Here is a 23,231-nt window from a genome sequence, read left to right on the forward strand (position 1 = left end):
TATATTGTACATTGTCAACTCCCCAAAACCATAAAACTAACTTTATGGACCTCACGTGACTTTTGAGAGCCAGTGAGGGGTATCTGTCTGAGGTCTGGGCGATTTTTACGATCTAACTTCTAGATAAAACCCTATCCATTTGACATCTAAATGTCATACCTACTTTTGGTATAGTTTGCTATTGGTAAAATATATATAGAGAGAACTATATATCAAGGGAAGGCGAGCAAATGGTTTTGGATCTGACAGTCCACCTCATATTCTTCTCAAAATCGCTTCAGAAGTACCTAAACAGTGGGAGATTAAGTTTGGTAAGTTTATAAGATCCAGCTTTACTTAATACGAACAAAAAACTGAACTATATTGTAAATATGTCAGTCGCATTTTGCCAACAGAGACTTTAACTGAAGTATATTGTGTCTTGCAAGAAATCCTGAATAGCAAAAGAGAAACATTGCCACCTTTGATTATGTTAAATTATTTGCAGCGAAAATGAGGCTTTGTAGTGAGCATCAGTAGTTACAGAACTGTTATTTACACGTTGAGCCAGAAAGTAGGATATATAAAAAACAGTTTTCTCAGGAGATTGAGTGTGAGGGGTGTTTATAGATAAGCGAGCACATGGATAGATAGATAGATCTCTTTATTTTCCAAAAAGTAATATAGGCCCGTTCCTCAAATGCACATAAATATATTTTGCAAAGCATTTATATCTCGTTATTGTAACTTAAGCTACTTTAAAACAGCTTGTGTTATTTGATATTTGGATGTATTTTATTTTATTTTATTTTATTTTTGACGAAACAAAGTTTTGAAACTATGACAGGTTGCATTTCCTCTGCAGAATGCATTTGCTTTCCTCCTCAGCAATGAGATTCTATGATGTGAACTTCACATTTTTGTGGCTTCTGAGACTTTCCAAAGTGCTGTGCAGAAGAGCGAGGAGTGTGTAGCGTTTGTCAAATGCTCCCAACACAGCACAAGGTCTAGGCAACCATGTGTTTAGAATGTACCGCGAATGATCAGCATTAAGACTCAAGCGTTGTGTGGAAAATACGAATGGGAGCCTTTGTGAATAGGAGAAATGTTTATTTGACTTGAAGTAAAGCTACAAACAAATACAAAAAGCTTATTGGCAAAATACTAACAGGCAGCTAGACATGACAGATGCCATTTTACACATAACACTGCATTCACTCTGCCCACTACCAACTGTCTATTAGTCACATCAGAAATATTTCTAGTATTTACAGACATTGGAACACTTTATGGTTGGTCCAATTTTATACATGTTTTTAATAGTGAAGTTTACCCACGTCTAAGAACACGTCTCAGAATTAGCCTGGGAACTAGAAAGCATGGCCTTACATTTGAACTAAACCACAGATTCGACAATTTTCAGACAAAAAGATACAAGAGCTTTTTTGCGTTTTATTTTTTTCTTTACAGTTTTTTGAATTTTTTTTCTGCTGTTTTAGTGCAGGAATCCCAACTTTAGCTTAGGCAGAGAATAAATTCCCCCCTCCCTCCCAATAGCTGTAAACTCAGATAAAAAACAAAACCAACCCAAACAAACCACCTATCTGTTATCAATTTATAAATAAGTTATAACATTTAAAGGGCTCACATAAAACATGCTAGCTTTCCAGAAAGCCTCAAGATAGCACTGGCACAAACATTTATAAGAACATCAAGAGCGTGGAGGAGCATCTGGAAATTTAAAAAAAATTAATAATAATAATTAAAAAATAAAATTAAAACAAAAATAAAAAACACAACAGGAGCGCAGTCCTGGGATAACAGTACCATAGGAGTTGTTTAAAATATCAACAACATGCCGAAAAAAAGGTGCCTTACTGTACAGTACTCTGAAACTAAGATATGGTGCTGTTTCTCTCCCCCCACCACCCCCTTTCTTCTCTTCTTTCTTTCTTTGATATTCCTTTTTCTATAATTTATGGCTGGAAGGCGCTGCCCGCGGAGGCTACACTCATGCTTTTCAGTTTATTATCTTTCTTCCATTTCATTCTTCTGTTTTGGAACCAGATTTTAATTTGCCTTTCGGAGAGGCACAGAGCATGGGCGATTTCTATTCTCCTCCTGCGGGTGAGATATCTATTGAAGTGAAATTCCTTTTCCAATTCTAGGGTCTGGTAGCGAGTGTAGGCGGTTCTTGCCCTTTTACCGTCTGGTCCAGTCATGTCTGAATAATATGGACAACATTGGTGTTTGGTTTTGTTTGTATAAAAAAAAGGCAAATTATTTAACCTTTCCAGGACAATCACGAACGTTCACTTGGTTATTTCAAAATAACCCCCCTCCCCCACGTGTCGATCCCCCTCCCCCTACCCCCCAGTTCCGGTATATACAATTCAATATTCACAATTTAACCTCGCAGCCTAAAACTCTAATAATTCCACGTACGTGTGTGTGTTTGGATCTGTTAAATATTCTCCTTTAAAAAAAAAACAAAACAAAAAAACAAACAAAAAATCCCACTCTTCCTGGTGCAATGGATCTACTCTTGGCTTTTTATTTTGTAATTAGCAGATTGTCAAGAACACACACACCAACAAAAATAATAAAGGATTGGGAGCCCCATCTGTTCATAGAGAGCCTGTTTTAATGATCAGTTCTTTCCTTTCCTTTTTCTCACCCCTCTTCCCTCCCCCATCCGCAAATACCCCCGCAGTTTTAAATGACCTTTTCTCTCTATATATATATATATCTATATATAAAATAACCTCACATTTAGCGGCAGGGGTTACACATCTATCACCCCCCAAAACAAGCATCAAAGGCAGTTTTCTGTTTTAAATCAGCGATCAGATAAATAAATGCAACGCGATAAATAGCTGGATTACTTCTCAGGAGCCTTCGAAGAAAGCCAGGGGAAGGAAGGAAGAAAAAAAGAAGGAAGGGGAAAAAATGAAAAAGTAGCTGTACCATGGCTAATGTGAAGCTTCCTCATCCAAGGGAATATCTGTGGTGTCTGCCCTTCTGTTGCTGCTGTGGATGTAGCGACGGGCTCTGCCTGTGCCCTGGAAATATTGCTGCTGTTTATTTGGGTGCCTTCTTCGGTTCCCGAAGACGCGCTGGTCTCGTCTATTTCTGTGAAATTTGTGTTGGTGCTGGCAGAAGTAGCCTGGTCGGAGGGGGACGGGGCGGGTTTGCCTCCATGGTTGTCGCTGTTGGAGCAGGGAAGGGACTCGGGAGAGGACAAGGAGCAGCTAGACGCTTGCCTAAACCTGCTCTCCTGAGCGGGCGAAGGGAAGCTGCGGGAGCTTTCTCCCACAGCCCCAAAGTGGCTAGAGGAGGTTGAGCGGTTGATGCTAAGGTCCATCCCATTGTAGTTGTAGCCATAAGAGCTGGAATGCATGGTGCTTGAATCTCTGTACGAACCGTTCATAGAACTGCTGGTCCCATAATTTAGCAACTGATAGTCGGGGCCATTTGGATAGCGCCCTGAGAACGAGTTTACAAAGTAAGAGCTCATTTGGGTTATTTTGGAGGGCTTGATTTGTGGCTCGTGGTCGTTATAACCCGGTGCTTGACGATTTATGATGTATTAATGAATTATAGCAATGCACTGTACTTCGTTTTTGCTATGTATGCGGCCAAATATGGGGGGTGGGGGGGCGTTTGGTAATCACGTGCTTTTGTTGACCAGTCGTAAATTCTCACTGATGACCTCAAGAGGTAATTCATGCTCTATGGTTACAAATAATGACGATCTGAGAATCGTTAGGCCCAAGTCAATGCAAGGCTTCAAAAAAAAAAAAAATTCAGAAGACAGAGATTGCTCCGTGTTGGCGGACTGCGCCACCTACTGGGGACAGGGTGACTTAGCAGCCATGGAGGGTGACTACCCACCCTTAATTTTTTTTTAAAGTCATTTAGTGGCAATTTGCATTCTTCATATATTTGTACTTTTAAAAAAATATAATAATGCTCAAATACCCCGTTTTCATCCCGGGAATCACCTTTCAGTTTTAATTTTATTCTGCAAATGGAGGAAAAAAATGCTTATCAGACCCAGCTCGAACGATTGTCAACACTCTGTTTTAGTTGTGTGGTCTTTGCAAGGGGGTTGTTATCTTCATTAAATTATTGCCACTCTTTTATAATAATGACATTGGTGATGGAGGGTGAGGGGGGATAAGTCACCTTTGGATCTGGAGGTTCTGTGTTTGAATATCTTAGGGAGAAAAATACGGAGCCTGCTGAAAGAAAAACATGTGTGCTTTATTTATTTTATTTATTTATTTTCATTGGCTTTCTTCACCTTCTCATCATATTATCAAATACACAGTAACACCTTGTAATTCTGGAGGGGGAAAAAAGAGACGGGAAGGGAGATCAGCCTTTGAAACTGGTTGACAATGTTGCTTTTAAGATATTCTTGATCATGAATATCCCCCCCTCACACACACTCCCTTTAAATAGAGCATTGTTCTATTCCTCCCTACCCCATTGCAAATCTGCAAGAAATATTAGGTAGCCATGAAAACCTGAAATTTGAGCAGAGTTTTGCTTTGTTCAAGGCGGCTATTTTTTTTTTCCAAGGCAGTTTAGGAATTTCAAATTCTTGTCTGCAACTCATTGGAAATTATGCGCCATATTGAAAGTGACATATAATTATAATAATTACGGGCAATGAAAAGAGTGGCAATAATAGTAAACGTCCTACAGCTGTGAAGCTTCTGCATGAATTGATTTTAAAAGTGACTGGCATTAAAACAGATTGTGACATGAGGGAATGCACTCGTACATAGGTATTTTGGGGTGGGGGGGAGGGAGTAGTTCTTTTTAAAGGCATTTTTTTCTCTCGTGAAGCTTCAGAAATTTTATTAGCATTGAGCTGAGCAATTTTTGTTTTAAATCTGCCGATCCCGAGAAGAAAAGCACTTCTTTTCGTTCATTTTTTTAAATACAAAAAATCAAAGAAAAGGTTACTTCATCGCAACTACAAGATACCTCTTGGTTCTTTAGCGCAGGCTCCGAGTCAAATGACATTTTAAAAAGAGCCATTTGAAAGATGGGGGGGGTGTCTGTGTACATATACTTGAAACAATCCAACCGTACTTAGCTTACTGGGTTGTTGTTGTTTGTTGTTGTTGTTGTTGTTTTTTCGTGCTTAAATAATTTCCATCGTCCTGGAGCGAATAAAGTTTCAACTAAAAAATAACAAAAAAAACCCAGCAAGTCTGAAACCTAGCAATGTCTACAGTGCACATCTCCCTGATTTTGGAAAGTGAACTAAGGGACCAGATGGTTGAAAGATGCTAGACAAACGTTATGTATCTTTGGTAGATAGATGAGATCATATTTTGGCCTCTTTCTTTGATATACTATGTATATGGAGAGCTTTTCCTCATAACTCTTTGGACTGTAACAATAAAAAAGAGCGATCTTAAAGCGGAGTGTCAGCTCGGAGATATCGCTGGTGAAAGTTCCTGCATTTAAGATTAGGTTAAAAAAAGGAGGAAAAGCAGATTTATCTCTCAACTGTAACTTCCGTGTGCTGCGTGTTGCTTGTCCTTTTGCTGATTAGCAGACAGTGTCACCCGCAGACAGCAGCAGCGCCCGCTTTGCTAACAACCTCTCAGCTCCACATGAATGGCATATTTTCATAGACAGGAATAACAATAATGATAATAATACCAGAGGGGTGTGGATGAGTCCGAATACTTTGCTTTTATTAGGGTATTCCATGGCCATACCTAAGACAAACTACAAACACGACACGTACAAAAAATTAATAAAATATAATTTTTTGTTGTTGTTGTTGTTGCTTTTGCATCCTTTCAGGTAGTATTTGTTCCTTCAGTAGGTTTTCTCTTTAAAAAAAAAACAAAACAAAAGAAACTAATTACAAAGACCCCAGGGTTTGATTAATTTACCAAAAGAAAAAACAACCGGGAAGGGGGGGAATCTATAAGTCAATCGTGCATGAAACAGTTTACAAAATTAAGACAATAAACACCAAAAATGACATATATTGCAGCACCTCCATTAAATACAAGAGTTAGCGGGTTACTAACAGTGACACCAAGGGCAGAAACACAGGTAAGAGCTCCAAATTATTATTATTATTTTATATTATATTTGGAGGAATAAAAGGGGGGGAAAAACCTCAACTAGAAGCCTGATTTTTGTTTTGACACGACAGATTAACTGAACACGAGTCCAACGGTGCAAATGTATGTTGGTGGCTCGCCACCTTCAAACCGTCTCGGTTATTTTACAAAGGGTGCACCCCTTGGGGTGCATTTTTCTCTTCCACTCCAACCCTTCCCCCCCCCACCCTCTACCTCCTCCAACTGTTGGGATATTTCTCTCTTTCTCTTAAATAATACTTTCACTCCGCTGCTTTCTCCTCCTCCTCCTCCGCGCTCAGCTGCGTGGAGTTGAGCAGTTTGTTTTCCTTTTTCCATTTCATCCTCCGGTTCTGGAACCAGATTTTGATCTGGCGTTCTGTCAGGCAAAGTGCGTGTGCGATTTCGATCCGGCGACGCCTGGTCAGGTAGCGGTTGAAGTGGAATTCCTTCTCCAGTTCCAGGGTTTGGTAGCGGGTGTAGGTTTGCCGGCCTCTCCTGCCACTTGGCCCGAAAGATGAACCTGTTCGGCAAGGAAAAGAGGGGGAGAAAAAACCCAAAGGTTTAGTCTAGTTAAGAGGGACATAATAATGCCAGGGAGCCGGCCAGTTAGCGCTCTGGTAAAGGGTGTGTGTTTAGGGGTGATAGCGCCTTTGCTTCCTTCGCCTTCCCCGCTAAATACTTTTACCAACCCAAAATCGTCTAGCCAACGTGCTCAGGGCTCCTTTTTTTTGTTGTTGTTGCAAAGCCAGCCCTCTAGCAAACCTCCTGACTTGCTAGTTCGCCTTGGAAAGAGTTGCTAATTTGTCTTGGGTTTCTGCAATGCCTGCTGCTTCTCCTGCTTCTTAACTCAAAGGCAATGAAGTTCCACTGGTACCTGGGCAGAAGGGTTAATGCAAAACTTGCCAGAGATTCCAGGACCGTGCTTTGAAGAGATTGCTAGACCTGTCTTATTCCATTATGTAAAATCTCAAGGTGCCCCCCCCCACACCTTTCAATTTTTCCTCCTCACCGGCAGCAGTAATAGATCTGGGCATTTAAGCAATAATGAAGTGTATCGATCTAGATAACTCTGTGCATTAAAGGGGATACAACGCTTCATGTCCCTGCACTAATGGACATCAATTTGGAACTTAAAAGGCAACAAATAATGAATGTAAACATGGAAGCAAGGTGACTTTTTTTCTTCTTCTTTGTGGATTGAAGAGATAGCACTTATACCAGCTATACATCACACAGAGAAAAAAATTCTCCCCAGGCAGACTTTTCATTATGTGTTGAGTTTCATTAAAAATGTAGTTCTCTCCTTTCAAATATTTAAACACTTTTACATTATTTAACTCCAGAAAGGATGTGTGTGTGTGTGTGAAGTCATCCTGTTCTTTTTTTTTTTTTTGTGAATAGATATCTCTGTGTATGTGTAGAAGACACAGAGAGAGATAAATCATTGTAACTGAGTGACATACGAATCAGAGCGTGCAGAAAGAAAGAAGATACGCGCTTGTCTAAGTATGGCACCAACTTTTTTTTTGTGTGTGTGTAAAGGATCTAGCTAAAGAACTGGGATAGAGGGGAAAAAAACTGCCATAAAGTTTGGGGTTGTGTCAGAAACAACTTTGAGTCTCGTGCTTTGCCTGACTCGTCCGCTGGAAGCTGGATCTTAACTAAGCTTTTCCTGTTTCTTTTGCAAAGAAGAAACGGGGGAAGGGAGGAGGAGGGGGAACAAACACATGAATAAAGAGAGATTAAAAAAGAGTAACTCACTGTTGCAAGAGTTCATCCGCTGCATCCAGGGGTAGACGGGAGTAGAGCACTTCTGGTCATCGCTTTCCCCGAAAACAGTTTTGGTCTGTGCGCAGTCTGACTTCCGCTGATCTGGGGCAAACTGAACATGGTCATCTAGGTTTGAGGTGGCACAGACAGGGTCCTTCTCTCTGTAAAAACCAGCTGTCCCATAGTCACACGCTGTGGTCCGGCTGTAAGCTCCGTTAGCTTGCTGGTAATAAGAAGAGGAGGGATAACCCTTATCTTGGACGCTAGTGGCTCCATAGGTAGCGGGGTAGTGTCTTAAAGGATCCGCATATCCTGAGGCATATAACGGGATTTGTCCCAGGAAGGGCTCCTGTCCAGCAGCCAGGCTCACCGGGAAGGTAGAGTTGACAAAATAAGAACTCATTGAGAGGAGGCAGCCGTCCTTTCCTGGCTTTATGATTTGTTGTGTTTTATAGTCCAAGTGGTTTAGCTATTAGTAGTATATCGGAGATTGGGTTTTAGCTGAAGGGGGATGGCTGGGTGCCAGCGAGGGACACAAGGAAATAGAACCATCTGATCATGGACTGACCAATAGCAAGAGTCTGAGATTACAAAATAGCACCCATGAGGGGTTTGCATTGCACTAGGGACCCCCAGAACAAACCACCCAGCTCCTCTTTTCCCCCCTTTTAAACAACAAAACTCACCCCCTTAACCAAATACGTATTATCTGCGCAAGATAAATCCCCAAACGTTTGGAGTCTTTCAAACAATAATTAAAAAATACACCAAACACACAGAGAGAGGCAGAGCGATAGATCTGTATGTATAGCTATATATACATACACACAGAGAAAAAAAGTTAAATCCCTTTATTCTGAAAAGTTTAACCCCTGGTGCCTGTTATTGATTGCAGACCATTCGGGTAATATTGTTATGTTTTTTTTTAACCTTAAAAAAAACTTTTAGTTTATTTGGTTTTTTTCATTGAGGGGTGGGGTAAATAGATCTCATTTGTTTAATTAGTTTGGGATTAGGATGGGAAGTGCGTGTGTTGGGGGGAGAAGAGAAATCAATGTTGGTAACTTATTTCTCATGGTTATCTAATTATCATAGATTGATAGAGAAGAGGCTTCCCTTTAAAGTGTCACTCGCCCGCCTCATCAAATTCTACGCTTCCTAGTTATTTTGTGAAAGAGTTACAAATCTATGAGATGAATGGGAATCGAAGTATTACCTTTATCCTGGACTAAATACATATAGAGATATAGATATATGTACCGAATTGTGCCCTCTTGCGTTTTATTGTTAATAGCAAATCTATGTCCGACCCTTCGCAGCTAAAGGCAGCATTCGGTTACGGTCAAGAAGTGTCTTTATTAATTGTGACTGATCAATATTTTTTTTTAAAAGGCTGTTGTTTGGCGTGTCTGTTGCCTACTAGGTGAGCGATGATCCTGCTTTCATATTTTATCACCTTTTCCATTTGTCTCTGGCCCCACCATGAGGTACCTATTTAAAAAATTTAAAAAAAAGTTTAAACCTCTTAAGGAATAAACTCGAAATTCCGAGTCATTTTTTTTTCAATCTGGGGCGAAAGACCAAATGAAATGAGTTTGGTCTGGGCTTGGTGGCTCAGGCTTCTGCTTTTATTCATTAGCTGTAGGTGTGTTTCGCAGTGGCTAGTCACCTCCTCTTCAGATTTCTCTGTGCGGAAGATCTGGTTGGATTTAAATATTTTGCCATGCATTTTAGCTGTGGGAAAGTGTCATGGCATTCAGAAACTTCCTTCGTGATAAAACTGAGAATTGATTGGTTTAAGGTGCATTTCTCAGCTCTATCTATCTATCTATCTATCTATCTATCTATCTATCTATCTATCTATCTATCTATCTATCTATCTATCTATCTATCTATTCCCATAAACACCCCACTATCTATCTATTTATCAATCATATGCAATGAGATTTATACACCACACAAGGTACACACCTATATGTATGAATACACTTTTGTGTATGCCCCTGGTCTAGAATTACACATAATTACATGGTCACTGCAGAACTGCCAATGCCTATTTTTCCCTGATGGGGGTTAAGTATTTACGAAACTGTTATCTTATTAGGAACTAATTTATTTTAAACATCATGTTTACAGCAGCAAAGCTAAGACTGTTTCATGCCATCATTGCAATGGGCATTCGACTGTAATCTTTATAATTCAAGGAAATAACATGTAAAGGAAGTAGTTTCTCTCCCCTCCTTTCTGACTGAAATCTATTATATTTGTTCTTGCAGAGTTTTCCTTTGTGTATGGAGTGGACCCAAACCTACGCAGATCTGTTTTATTGGCATGGGAACGTGAGATTAAAAGAGAAACTTGACTGTCTATTGGGGGAAGAAAAAAAAACCTGCTCTGAACAATGAAGTTAGTTGCTTTGCAGGAGGCAAACACTCAGACATTTGATTAGAAAGTTACGCAAAATGTGTATCAGAATAAAACCAGGAACATCTGGGATGATTTGCGCAGCATGCGGAATCTGGGCTTTGAAGTATGAATTCCTGATAATTAAATGAGTGAGTAAAATCGCTGGAAACGTTTTCTTTACTTCTTTTTAATGATGACAGTTGTGAAAATGTTCCTCCCGGAGTATGTTTAAAGACTGTTTCCCCAAACTATGGTGATGTAGCATTTCTATGAAAAGAAGCTCCATTTAGCATGTTTGTGGCTAAGGAGAACTTGTCCTACCTTTTGGCTGTAGTCATTTTTATTGTGAAAGAACAAAATAAAATTCACTAATTGAAACTCGCCTCTTGCTAATTGCTTATTGTTGATTATTTAGTCGGTTATTAAGACTGGAATAATATTCTGTGCCCTGCTAAAGGAAGAGAGAGCGTCACTTAATACGCATGGACTTCCAGTGGGAGAAAAATAAAAGAAGAAAACTTGGTATAAAACATGTGTTAAGCTTTTGTTCCATTTTGGAAAACATTTATAGATCTTAAAGTGTCCATCATCCATATACTGAGACCTGCAAGATGGTATGTTTACCATCTGTAACATGCAGCAGAGTATTCAGAATGCATTCGATCACAGATAGAATTGTGGCGTTAGTGTCAAATCGGTGTCTAATATCATTTTAATCGCTGTTTCAAAAGGTATCTTCATCTTGTTTAAAAAAGATCCTTGGGCTATACCCTGAGTTGCTTGCTAAACTTTTAAGATAAATCTCTGCCGGGTTTTTGTGGAAAAGATTTGGTGTAAGGAGGTTTCTAAAGGCAAGCAGGCATGGGGAATGGAACACAGAGACCTAAAGAGAACGGTTGCTGATACAGCTTGCAGTGTCGTCACTGTGTCTTTCCACCGTATTTTCTTTGCATATTTTCATTCAGAACTGGGCCTCGGTTTACTTAAGAAGCCTTTGGTTTTATTAAAAAGAAAAGAAACCACTAGTCGGTGTAGTTGCTAGAGACAACATAAGGGGGTATAAAACGTTTCATTTAGCACTGAGAATCCATCTTTCCCTACTGATTGACATAACTCTACTGGCAGGGTATAAATAAAGATTAAAGGGACTTATTTACAACATGTACATTCGCAGCTTTCTAGCTTAGAGAGTGCTGGTTGCGCCTTTTTCTCCATTTTTTGCTCTTCTGCGAGCAAAGGCCAACTCCGCAAAGCTGAGAGAGGCAGATAAATGAGGGGATTAAAGCAGCACACAGATATTTCGAAATGCAAACAGAACAGAGCATTGCTTGTGTAAAAGCTAAGCTAGTTAGGAACTTTGTGGAAAGTTAAGTGGAGCTGGTTCCAATAAAAAAAAAATAAGTCGCTTTTTTCGTGTAGAGCTGGAATTCTCAAGCCTTCTGAAGTGACAGCACAGCAGGACCTTCCCAATCAGGGGACCTATTGCAGCCATAAAGTCAAGCTAACACTAAGACAACATTTGAAAAGCCTTGATACTGTATTTAGACGTATAACGCTATTAACAGCAGAGACGATTGCTCATCTAATATACTGCCTCGCTCAAATTCCTATTAGAAAAACTGCACAAGGATTATTTTCTCTATATTGTTGGCATATTTAAAACAATGACCCCTGAAGGTGTTTAAAAAATAATTCTCGCTCCATCCGCACATAACCATTTGAAACTTAATTTCCAGCCATTTAAGTTTAATTTACCTGACTTCCCGTGCAGTGCATAATAACCTCGTTAATGGGATCTTTGAAAAGAAGCAATAATAATCTACTATTGTTCCATTAAAGAGTGCAGCTAATAATTAACAAAAAAAAAGTGGGGGGGGCGAGTTTGCGGGAAGGACCTTGGGATTGTAAAAATGTATCCATATTACCTTATTTCCGCTAAAGGAAACCCTGAGAGGGTTTAGGAGAAAGAAATCTTGCTAGGAAAACTAAAAATAGGGGAGCAGGAACCAGTGGAAAAGAAATCAAAGCATGAAGCATGTAGGTTGCCTGGAGAATGCTACTGAGCAGTTACAGAATGGAACAAGTTAATCATGGCTGTTATTAGTCAAAAGGAGAAACTTTTTATTTATTTTAACATAGTCTCTGGGCATCTCACTTTCATATAGGGGAATGTCACTAGTCTAGACATAAACAGTTGCCAGGAAACTGTGTGGTAGTAGGAGAAAACGAGGGAGAGAGAGAGCGAGCTTTTAAAATAACAGGCGTGCATTGTCCTTCCAAAGCCTACTGTATCTTAAAAGAGATTCCTCTTAAGCTATCACCCTCTGCTCCCCGCCCCAACCATCACCTCAGCTTTGTGCACACCACTAGACCTACCTTTTACAGACCACTCCAAAATGATCATTCGAAACAATAAACAAACAAAGAAATAGTTCACTGACTTTATAATTAGCTCAAATCTCCTGCCTTCTTGTCTCCTCATCTAATTACGGCTCTCCTTTCACAAGCTCACTTGCTGTGTTTGCTGTCAAGAAATAACCAGCTTCATTTCCTCTTTTGGTTTTGTACTACATAATTGATAATTTATAGATAATGAACATATATAACTTGAAATCCTCGGCAACGCAGCAGGCCTCAGAATAAAAATGGATCTGGTCTGAGGTTCCTGTACCAAATGAGAGGTCACATTTGTTCCATTTCCAGGAGATATACAAACATGCAATGCATTTATAATCCACTACTCGAAAAAAAATGTAGAAAACGGAATTTGTTAACCATATTCAAGGGAGATTAATCACAGAGAAATATTTAAGCAAACGGGAGTTTTCTTGTATTGGACGGTAGATGGCAGCAGACAGCATAAAATGGGCTGGAAAGCAATTTATAACAGAAAAGCCATAAAGAGAAATAGACCTTCCGTTTTTAAAAATAAACAACTAGGTGATGTTTAAACTACAGGAATTCCTTAATTAGCAACTTATCTATGTTCTAGCGACAACATTTAGATTTCATAGACAATCAGACATTAAAGGGTGCCCGGGGTAAAGTGATTAAAAAGACTTACTTGGAGTGACATTTATCTCTTGGGTTCTACAAGTGGTTTCTCACACCGCATTTTAAAAATTTCAGCAGAAATTGATTCTGGAATTATGTTATTTAAATGAAGTAAAATAATCATTTGCCTTTTTTTAAGAACAGCAGTAACCACGGATTCTATAACATTTATGGACCTAAAAGAAAAAGCACTTCAGCTGGCTTTTATTTTTTCCTGTTAAGTAGGAACACGTAACAGCTCCTTCCAAAATATCTTTTGAAAATTAATGTTTGTTTGCTATTTCCACCGTTGCTATAATTGACTCTTGCCCACCCAATATTCAGGAATTGTAACGCCGGGTGATATAAGTCGCCCTGTCATCTATTTTTAATGGTTAACTCATGAGTGCCTTCCTTAATCAATATCCCTTTCCATGCACAAACCTCGTATACCGTGTTATTTGAAAAGCATCAGAAAACAGTAGCAATGTGTCTTTTTTTTAGTCCTGCGATAATGAAAAGGAATATTCAAAATGCCGTGCATCCCCGAAGAAGTCTTTTCTTAATGCCAAAGCAACCATTTCCTTTAGAGGAGAAGACATTCAAATAAAAGGCTATTTTCACACCACACAGTAGCAAGTGGAGGGAAAGGAAGACATAAATAAACAATAAACGATATTTAGGGACCTACAGCTCCACAGACACGTTACGTTTACAGGAGCATTGCAGAACGCAGTGAATCCCACCCATCTTCATTCCCTCACAGCGTCCTCTTTCATTTAGGAGTTTCACTTTACAAAAATAAATGTGATCATAACGTTGCAGCCTGGTAGCTGCTATTATTCTTATTATGTTTTCTAGTTTCCAGAACCTTGTGCTCCAGGACTGCGGTGGACTGCCCTCCTTGAAGAAACCACCCACGTAATAATGACCCCGGAGAGCAAAACAAAACCCAACTGGCTTCAATGCAAACTTCGCCAAATGACTGGACTCGCCTGAAGACAGGCAAACTGGCAGGATAATTCTGCTCTGGAGGGGTGAAAAATAAAATATATCCGCGGCAACAACCCACATAGGGTTTGGCTGGTTATTATTTTTTTAAGGCAGTAGCTAAAAGACACCGTGACCAAAGTCCAAAGCAGCCTTGGTTCCAAGTCAGATATCTACTATATCCAGGTGATATTACTGTCTTACTGTCTCTGTTATTCTTTCTTTCTTTCTTTTTCTTTCTTTCTTTTTGGGGGAGGGGGAGGGGGAGAGGGAGTTTTATAATTGCATTTTCTCAAAGCAAAAAGGAAAAAAAATCAAATGAAGAGAAACATATATTATTCCCTTACCTTTTGAAGTCCATTTCTGTGGTATAAGGTTTTTTTTTTAGCAAATAGCGTTTTTTTATCTTTTAGCTGACAAATATTGTCCCAACCTGATAGCCGTCGATTGTCTCTCTGACTTGTGATAGCTTCTTGCATTGCTGTCATTTGCATAGAAAATGGAGTAACTTCCCTCTTTGAAAAATATCAGCCTCCACTCGGCACAGAATCTCCACTTCCCCTCCATTACTACTGAAAAATCAGCAGGCAAATTAACACAGGAATTAAAAACAAAAAATCTTTTAACTCTCTCTCGCTCTCTTTTGGGGGGTGAGAGTGTGTGTGTATGTGTTTACCCCCCTCTACCACCTCCTCCCCCGTTTAGCCCTATCGAGTTTATACACGAAAGTAAAAAAATGTAAAGAACCAAGAGCCCTATAGAGGACACTGATCCGACCCAAGGTACAGCGGCCAAAAGAATGGTGCAATATAACCACATGGGAAATCATAAAAAGTTCATGTTCACGGTTAGCAGTCCACATGACCGGCTCTGGCCAATCCCAGAACCCAGCCACTCATAAAGTTCTATCACAAAGTTGTAAATTTTCATAAAACAACAAGGAATTTATTGCATTTCTTCATGACTGCTTTAACAGCAGTCTTTTTCTTAGCCGCCATCTTTTACTTTTTAAACAAAAATAAAAGAATATGCAAAGATCTTTTTTTTTCTCCTGGTGGGGGATTTAATGGAGGTGTCTGAATCACACCTTACACATAAGGCTAAAAAAAGATTTTTTAAAGGATAAGCGAGGTTAAAGCAGTGGGTTTTATTTTAACATGATTTAGCTGTGTAATTACGAATCCTTCTGCTAAAACAGAAGATTAGCCATTGCAGGCGTCGGAGAATTTAGAAATAGATCAAGATAAATATATTGAAATGCTGACTGTATCTATACCATAATCTAAACACATGTATTTATGTTGCGCTAGGTGTTTAGGATCAAACACCCCCCACACTCTGAACATTAATTGGCAACCCTGACACTAGGTAATTTTTGTGTGTGAAAATCACCAGCGGGCTGTAAGGTTTGATATTACGCTGATAAGATGTGCTTCTATAGATTGAGCAGAATAAAGATTTTTTAAAAGAATCCATAATTCGGAGATGCCAGGCGCTGCAGAGGTACATGTCACAGGGACAATAGATCTGGCCCAATGCAGCAAAACACGTTTCACTGGCAAAAGGAATTTTCTGGAACTCAGGTTTCGCTCTGGAGAGAGTACGTAAGAAAACAAATGACAATGGGGGAATTTGAGAAGGAAAATTTTAGTTTTCACCTTCTTTTATTCTCTGATCAAGTGGGATTTCTGTGTAAACTTCTTAATATATGAGACATATAATAAGTGGCCTACCATCATGAGTTTTTTTTAGTAATGTGCTACATTCTTTTATCTAAAAGCTTTTATATTCTTATTTCGGCATCCCACGCGTCTGTCTCAATAAGTGTGTACTGGGATTAAAATGAAAGAAAGATATTTTATTAAATGTTTCAGCTTCCGTGATGAAATGAGAGAGAAAGAAGGAAAGAAAGAAGCCATTTAACAGCTACACCTAATTCCACGCGGTCTGCTTTATTCGTACTCCTGTTACGCACGTATTTCTAGAACTGCGTACATCTCCCACTTGAAGAATATGGTAGTTTATTGCGCACACTGGAAATGTTAAAGAGAGAGAGCGAGAGAGAGATGCTAGCAAGTGCTTAAAATTAGTTACCATTGTTTTGCATTGTTGATTTTCCTGAGTTTAATTGGCTTAATTTATTTTATGTGTGCTTTGATGTTAAACATTATTTGATGCTAATGAAATAGTCACAGTCCACAATAAAGCATTCGAAAGAGTGGGGAGGGGACAACAAACCCCAAACCATCGCAAAATATCTTGTGTCCTTGGTAAAGGGTCAGATTAGTCACACGAATCTATATATAATATATAGAGAGGGGTTTTTTTAATTGTTTCTTGCTTCTCTGCTTTTACCTTTCCCGTCTTTTTCCCAGTAGACTAATCTGTGCAGATATTTGGAGGAAGGGAAAAGAGTGAAATCTGCAAATCCATATTCTTGGCAATTGTTTTTTATACCCAACTATGAGTTTTATTTCGCTAAATGTTTTAAATTATTAACATCTGTAGCAATGTTATTAAAATGTTAAATACGACTGTTATGCTGAAAAGTATCGGGCACGAATAAGATGACATATCAGGGGAAATTAAAAGGGATATTTTCTTTATATCCTGAAATAAACAACTGAATTATAATAATGCAAACACATATGAAAAGTGCAATGAACTGAACACCGTTTTAGACTATTGGTGGGTGTTTTTATTATTATTATTTTGAAGAATAATAATCACAAACCAGGAAAAAGAAACGCGCCGCTATTAAATAATCTTCTACCTTGATATACACCGCTTTACTCAGCACAATATTAATTCATTTTTTTCCTAATGACTTGAACAAGGAAGTGGTCCAGGTAAAAATATACACAGACAAAACAGCATAGCAACCAGAAAAGAACCACAGAGGTTACAACAGAACAAGCGGTAATGATCATTCATATTATGTACAGAGTACTATATACGCTATGTATAATTTCCCCTCTTACTTTCAGATCACATTTTTCTAATTAAAGGTGCTAACACGACATTACTTCATACCAAAAAAATACACAAGGAAATACAAACAGAGAGATTTACAAATACTTGTACGATATGAAGACCCACATAGAAAAATGTATCTATCTGACTCTAAAGCCACATTTAATAGGTAGATATTATTATCCATTCTATTGTACAAAAAAACCAAAGACTGTAATATAGGTAGTATTTTTTTTCAGTATCAGGAAACAGAATGCATCATTCTCAGGCTTGTTTTTTATTTTGATTTCATTTATATATATATAGTCCCGTATGTTTAGGTTTCACGTTTCCTGGATTCGCTTTCTGGACTAAAGTCCCCCTACACCCAAACCCCATCCCTTTCATTCTTCTTCATCATCTTCCGCGTCTGGTTTCTCCTGGCTATTTGAACCGGTGCATGCAGTTTTGTTTTCTTTTTTCCACTTCATGCGTCTGTTCTGGAACCAGATTTTGATCTGCCTCTCTGTCAGGCACAAAGCATGAGCAATTTCGATGCGTCTTCTTCTGGTCAAATAGCGGTTATAGTGGAATTCTTTCTCCAGTTCCAGGGTTTGGTACCTGGTGTAGGTCTGACGTCCTCTTTTTCTGTCAGTCCCTGTGAAACAATAAATTGGAATCAAATGAACTCTGGGTGATTGTGGGCTGCTTTTTTGGTGTGTTTTTTTGGTTCAAATCTATTCTAGATGTTGTCCATAATAGCATAGCTATTTAATCCACCAACGGCAGATTCCCCAGTTGTTTCCTCAATAGAGCACTGACAATTTTACATCGGCTTAGAATCTGATCCTTTTATTTTGGAAGAATATATCATTCTAACAGAACACCCATACACCCATCACATATTGAATTATTTTTGTATCTGGGTATGCGGGGGGTGGAAGGTGTTCCCTATTTTCAGATTGCGTTTGTGCGGGAGAGAATTTCAGCTGCCACTTTCATATGAAAGCATGTTTTTTTTTAACCTAAGACATTTCCCATTAACAAGGGAATAAATAAATTAATAAATACATTCCCTAACTAGATAGAAGCATCTGCTAAATATACCATCTCAATTATCTGTCCTCTGTTAAAGCTGTCATCATTAAGCCCTGTTTGTAAACTGTGCAAAGGTCTTAATTATTTAACGGAATACTTTCTGTATTACATGGCTCTGGTCTACTGGAAACGCGCAGTCAGCGGTTGACATGGATAATGTTACTTCCTCAGATGAAAGTGGGGTATTTTTTTTTTAAATCTGTCAGAAAGATGGGGCTGCATAACCAGAAGGTTTTGAAGAGGAATATTTTTATCTACATGGGAACAGGCTGAAACAAAGACTCGGCAGTCATCCGGCATTACCCGCAACTATTTAGTTGTCTGTGAAAGGGGACTGGAATGAAACCAGAGCACATTTTCGTGCCAGTTGGAATTCAATTGGAAATAATTATGCAGTAACACGATGTTTGTGGTTTCTATTTTTTTTCTATTCAGTTGATACCCAGGATGGCCAGTACAAGCCCTCAACATGCATCCAAAGCATTCCAGTGGATTTTGGGGGGAGGTAAGGAAGAAAAGATGGTTATTAAAGAAAGGAAAAGGAAAATGGCCAGGCTAGCTGTAAAAGAGGCAAGGAAGTAAAATGTGCAGTTCTGTGGAATGTGGGTTGTAAAATCCGTTGAGGGAAGAGCCATAAACTGTTGTTCAATGGGAATGACTATACTATCTTTTCATTGCTGATGAAATTCCACAAACCCAATTACACAGTGGGCAAAGCTGTGGGGGGGGGAATCTCTAGGAGCAGGTAGTGTTTTAGTTTTAGGCACTGCAAACCACAAAATATGCATCTTGGAGGTCTTGTATTCGCAGGAATCCAGCATATTCGCACTACTCCAAAATCCTCCCTAGTCTTCTTGATATCCAGTGGCACTAGAAAGAAAGGGGGAGGGGGGATCCTTACATCGAAAGGCAGAGATGAAGTGTTCACAACCAGAAATATTTGGTCTTTGATACATCAACTGTAAAAGTGAATGAATTATGGAGCAGGTAATGGAAAATACTGACCACAAATAAGTGTAGGGTAAACTCTTGCTTGAATCAAGCGCTTGCACTAGATTTCCTTCAATTGGCACATACATTGGGCAGGAGTTTGTTCTCCCCTAAAGTTTCCTACCAAGACACGTTCAGACTATCTGGCTTAAAGTTAACTCATTAATTAGGAGGCTATCAAGTTGCAATCTGGCAAACCATAGGAAAACCAGAGCTTATGAGTAGCAGCGAAATGAGCTCACATGTTCCACACTACTTTCAAAGGGGCAGCAATCCTTTTTTAAAAAAAACACCTCCATTTAGAGTAAAAATGAGATATTAATATTTCAATTTGCTAGGTAGTGATCTGAGAAAGACCAGATAAGAATTAGAAGTGATTTCGCCCAAAAAAAAAAGACACAGGCCAGCGTTTTCACACCTTATAACCCGTGCATTTCTTAATTCTTGAAATGATTTCAGTTTCTTGGGAAACCAAGGGTATGTCAGAACACTATCGCTTGTAATGAATAAGGGTGTTTATTAAATGTTAATTGGCACTAATATGCTGAGAGGAAGCATGTTTGTGAATGAAATATACCTATGCCAGCCGGGATGGGTGCATTAGGCAGATTTGTATTTTAAATACATATGCTAAGTAGGCATCTTCGCTCAATGAGACCCTGTCCCTCTCCCCTTATCTTGTGGCGAGGAAACAGAATCCACAGTTCCACGGCCCGTGTTTGTTCAGCGCTCTGACAGCATCATGTGGGTCTAACAACTTTTGGAAGCCGGTCCAGGCACTTTGTCTAATAACCCCAATGCAGTTCCATGACCGCGGATCAGCACCTTACCCAGAGCTTCTCCAACAGGCAATGCAAAAGCATAAACACGCCGACTGATTAACCAGGGGTTCTAGCCGCTGCGTGATTGACACGAGACCTGCATTTATTTATTTATTGTTTATTCCCCGTCAGAAATTTCACAATTTTGAAAGCAGGGATTTAATTGCGAAGTGGAAGGATGTGTTGCCGTTTCTATTAGACTAATGGTCACATTCAGGGCTTAATTGCGCTGTCTGGGACGTTATGCTAAGGCTCTGGCAATTAGAGCTCTAGCAATTTTAAACAAGCAAGCAAATAAATAAATACATCAAAAAACCCCTGCGAGCCGCCTCTACAGAGTTTCTTTAGGAACAAGCAAACAAAAACACTGGTTTTTTTTAAACAGAGTTAAGTATGGGGGCAAGAAGCTAATGGCCATGATTTTGCAGCCCTGCCTTCCCTAGCTAAGACAAACTGCCTCTTGCATCGCATACACGGCAGCACCAGCAGCTCTAATAAATATTTAAAGCTAAAATGATGGCTTTGGAGGGGGGGGTGTCTCTCTCTCTCTCTCCCTCTCTCTCTCTCTCGAAGGCAGGGCGAAAGAGTGCTTCATTTTCGGCGAAACGTCATAAAAGGAGTTGGGGACAATTCCCCCCTCCCCTTCCCCCCACCCCTTCCCGCACGCCATAAAATAATTTACATTTTTTCCCCCTAAGGCGTCTTTCTTTAAGGAGGCTTCTGACTTACCTGTACTCCTCATCCAGGGATAGATCCGGAAGTTGCTTTCGCTTTGCAAGTCTGAGTCCCTCTGATCCGTTTTGCTGCAGGTCTGCTTGGAGGCATCTCCCGGGCACATCATCGAGAGGTTTTGCTCAAACGGAGAACAGTGCATGTTGAAAGAACTGGCTTCCAGGCCGTAGCTGGTGGAATACATGCTAGAGGTTTGGGGGTGCATGCTACTCCCATTGGCGTACAGCCCGGGCATGGAAGCAGCGAAAGAGGCGCTGGATCCAGATCCATACCCCGTTCGTTGGGTATTGGAGGCAAACGCGCATGAAGTTTGCTCAGGAAAGACACCGGATGGGAAAACTGAACTTGCGGCTTGATATTTAGAAAATAAAGCATTCGCATAATACAATGAACTCATAATTTGGCCGGGTGATTTGTAGGCCGGGACGTTTTAGTGTCGGTTTTACGAGGTACCGTGATATATTACGGAATTAAGAGTCCAGATTTACACCAAAAAGGACCCCCTTTTTCCTCCCTGACCATGTGACTCCGGGGCACGTGATTTTGCCCGCCCCAATCAGCAGCCAGCTTCCCCACTGGCTCCTGGTAATGTGGAAAAAAAAATTGGAGTACTGTTGGATTTATAAAATATGATAAATAATGTATGTGATATAAACCCTCCAAGATCTATGCGAGAATGGGGTGGAATTGTGCCGGAGTCGATAAGCAACCTGTAATCAGTTTTCAAATGAGACGAAGAAAGAGGAGGGAGGGGGAGGGTGGAAACACGTTGGTTATAAAACAGCATCTCTCTCTCTCTCTCTTTGCTGGGAGAAATAAATGAACTGAATTCTATGTATTCCTTTATTGATTCTGTGTAAAATTCCTTCCTTCGCCCCATAAGCTCTCCGCTGTCTTTGTCATAGTTATTTCGGGAGAGTGTACACCCTTCCCCCTACCCCTTATCTGTAGCCCTGAAAAAAACAAATGCCTCATTGATACCTCATACTTGAGGGTTTTCTGTAAAAAAAAAAGAAGTGCTATTCAGCTGTATATTGAATTCATTCTCGTGCCACGGGCGTTGAGCTGCGCATTGAGCTGGCATTTGCTTTCCTTGCTGCGAAAAATAAAGACTATACAGATCCCTTGTTTAGCTTGTCAGCGGTTCTAGGACAGCCAATTACAGCTATAAGTAAAGCGTTACCAGCTGGCTGCTTAGCTTTCTGCTGGGGAAGCAGGGAGATCTTCCAAAAAGTAACCTGTCTCTCTCTCTCTCCCCTTCTCATTTTTTAAATCAAAGCATCACTGGCAAATGAGAAGATGATGATTCATCTGCATCTCAGAATTTCGCTGTTCCGCCTTCCCAAGGTTATGTTGAAAGGGAAAACAAACCTCCACGCACATACATTTCAGCAGTTCCATGGTGGAAGATATCAGGCAAAGCAGGAAGGGTTAGCATGTCAGCCACTCAATTGCACAACTGACAATTCTGCAAACAGATTGGGGTGGGGGGGGGAGTGATTCATTTCTGAGTGATCGGGATTCATCTCGGGGAACCCGGGAGTAAGCAATGAAAGAAAAATTTACCTTGAGGAAGGATTTCCACACAGCCACCTAATCTGTCAACATATATGAACTGTTAAAAAACAACAACAAAACAATCCATTGCCGCCCCCCCTTCCCCGCACCCCGAAAGAAGAAAAACCTTGCTAGCATACTTCAGCCACTGCCTCCTCCAGCCTTAACAGCAACCTAAACTCTCCAGTCTCGCTAAAGGCTAAGCCCTCCTGTGACTGCAAAGGCTGCAATTCTGACACAATTGACTTTTATTTCCTTTCTATCAAAGTAGTCCTGGAGGAAATGAAGCAGGGTAAATGAATGATGTCACGGGATTCTCGCTTGTAAACTTTATTGTAACTTTCTTCCGCCGCTTCCAGGTTTAGACAATAGAACAAAGTGATGAAAGAACAACAAAATATATCATTAGTTCCCCCATAAAGTAATTCACGTATACAGTATACATTCTTTTTCACAGTAAACCTAAGGATCACTTTACAACTTGCTCCACTGTGCGCATGCTAACTAAAGGAGAGAGAGAGAAAGAGAGGAATAAAGGGCTTTTTGGAAGAGACACAAAACTGTAAACAAACAAACAAACAAAAACCAAACAAACCCCAAACCAAAACCCAAGAACAGAAGCAAGGAAGGTGTCAAAATAATCAACATAAAAGAGCGGGAGAGAGCGAGAGAGTAGGAAGAGAGAACTACAGCATAAATAGGCAGTTTCATGTTGTCGGGATGTCTGTTTCAATAGCTACCTCCGGTACATACAGTGAACCACAACAAAAAGGAGGAGGAT

The 23,231-nt window shown here is 39.8% G+C and overlaps 3 protein-coding genes and 1 long non-coding RNA gene across 9 annotated transcripts; 1 reads left to right on the forward strand and 3 right to left on the reverse strand.

The window, feature by feature from the left end:
• Positions 1 to 169: 169 nt before the first annotated feature.
• On the forward strand, positions 170 to 16,987 carry LOC115638986. 2 transcript variants are annotated; one of them, XR_003997553.1, is made up of 4 exons: positions 170 to 311; positions 10,148 to 10,426; positions 14,172 to 14,486; positions 16,175 to 16,987. It is a non-coding gene; the product is annotated as an uncharacterized LOC115638986 (long non-coding RNA). The 2 variants fall into 2 exon arrangements; XR_003997554.1 differs by lacking the exon at positions 170 to 311 and adding an exon at positions 8,168 to 8,248.
• On the reverse strand, positions 1,478 to 3,557 carry HOXB5 (homeobox B5). The gene is made up of 2 exons (XM_030541195.1): positions 2,947 to 3,557; positions 1,478 to 2,203 (listed from the first exon to the last, which is right to left on the reverse strand). Exons 1-2 carry the CDS (start codon positions 3,494 to 3,496, stop codon positions 1,956 to 1,958), a joined length of 798 nt encoding a protein of 265 aa, XP_030397055.1. The 5' UTR covers positions 3,497 to 3,557; the 3' UTR covers positions 1,478 to 1,955.
• On the reverse strand, positions 5,497 to 8,764 carry HOXB6 (homeobox B6). Of its 2 annotated transcripts, XM_030541198.1 has the most exons (3): positions 7,863 to 8,764; positions 6,360 to 6,621; positions 5,497 to 5,840 (listed from the first exon to the last, which is right to left on the reverse strand). In XM_030541198.1, exons 1-2 carry the CDS (start codon positions 8,272 to 8,274, stop codon positions 6,362 to 6,364), a joined length of 672 nt encoding a protein of 223 aa, XP_030397058.1. In that variant the 5' UTR covers positions 8,275 to 8,764; the 3' UTR covers positions 5,497 to 5,840; positions 6,360 to 6,361. The 2 variants fall into 2 exon arrangements, with proteins under 2 accessions (XP_030397058.1, XP_030397057.1); XM_030541197.1 differs by having other exon boundaries at positions 5,498 to 6,621; positions 7,863 to 8,763.
• HOXB7 (homeobox B7) lies at positions 16,979 to 22,679 on the reverse strand. 4 transcript variants are annotated; one of them, XM_030541203.1, is made up of 3 exons: positions 22,591 to 22,679; positions 20,891 to 21,063; positions 16,979 to 17,910 (listed from the first exon to the last, which is right to left on the reverse strand). In XM_030541203.1, exons 2-3 carry the CDS (start codon positions 21,033 to 21,035, stop codon positions 17,657 to 17,659), a joined length of 399 nt encoding a protein of 132 aa, XP_030397063.1. In that variant the 5' UTR covers positions 21,036 to 21,063; positions 22,591 to 22,679; the 3' UTR covers positions 16,979 to 17,656. The 4 variants fall into 4 exon arrangements, with proteins under 4 accessions (XP_030397063.1, XP_030397062.1, XP_030397061.1 ...); XM_030541202.1 differs by having other exon boundaries at positions 22,460 to 22,679; XM_030541201.1 differs by having other exon boundaries at positions 20,891 to 21,244; positions 22,460 to 22,679.
• Positions 22,680 to 23,231: the final 552 nt, after the last annotated feature.

This window comes from Gopherus evgoodei, chromosome 23 (genome assembly GCF_007399415.2).
Source record: "Gopherus evgoodei ecotype Sinaloan lineage chromosome 23, rGopEvg1_v1.p, whole genome shotgun sequence".
Lineage (NCBI taxonomy): Eukaryota > Metazoa > Chordata > Testudines > Testudinidae > Gopherus > Gopherus evgoodei.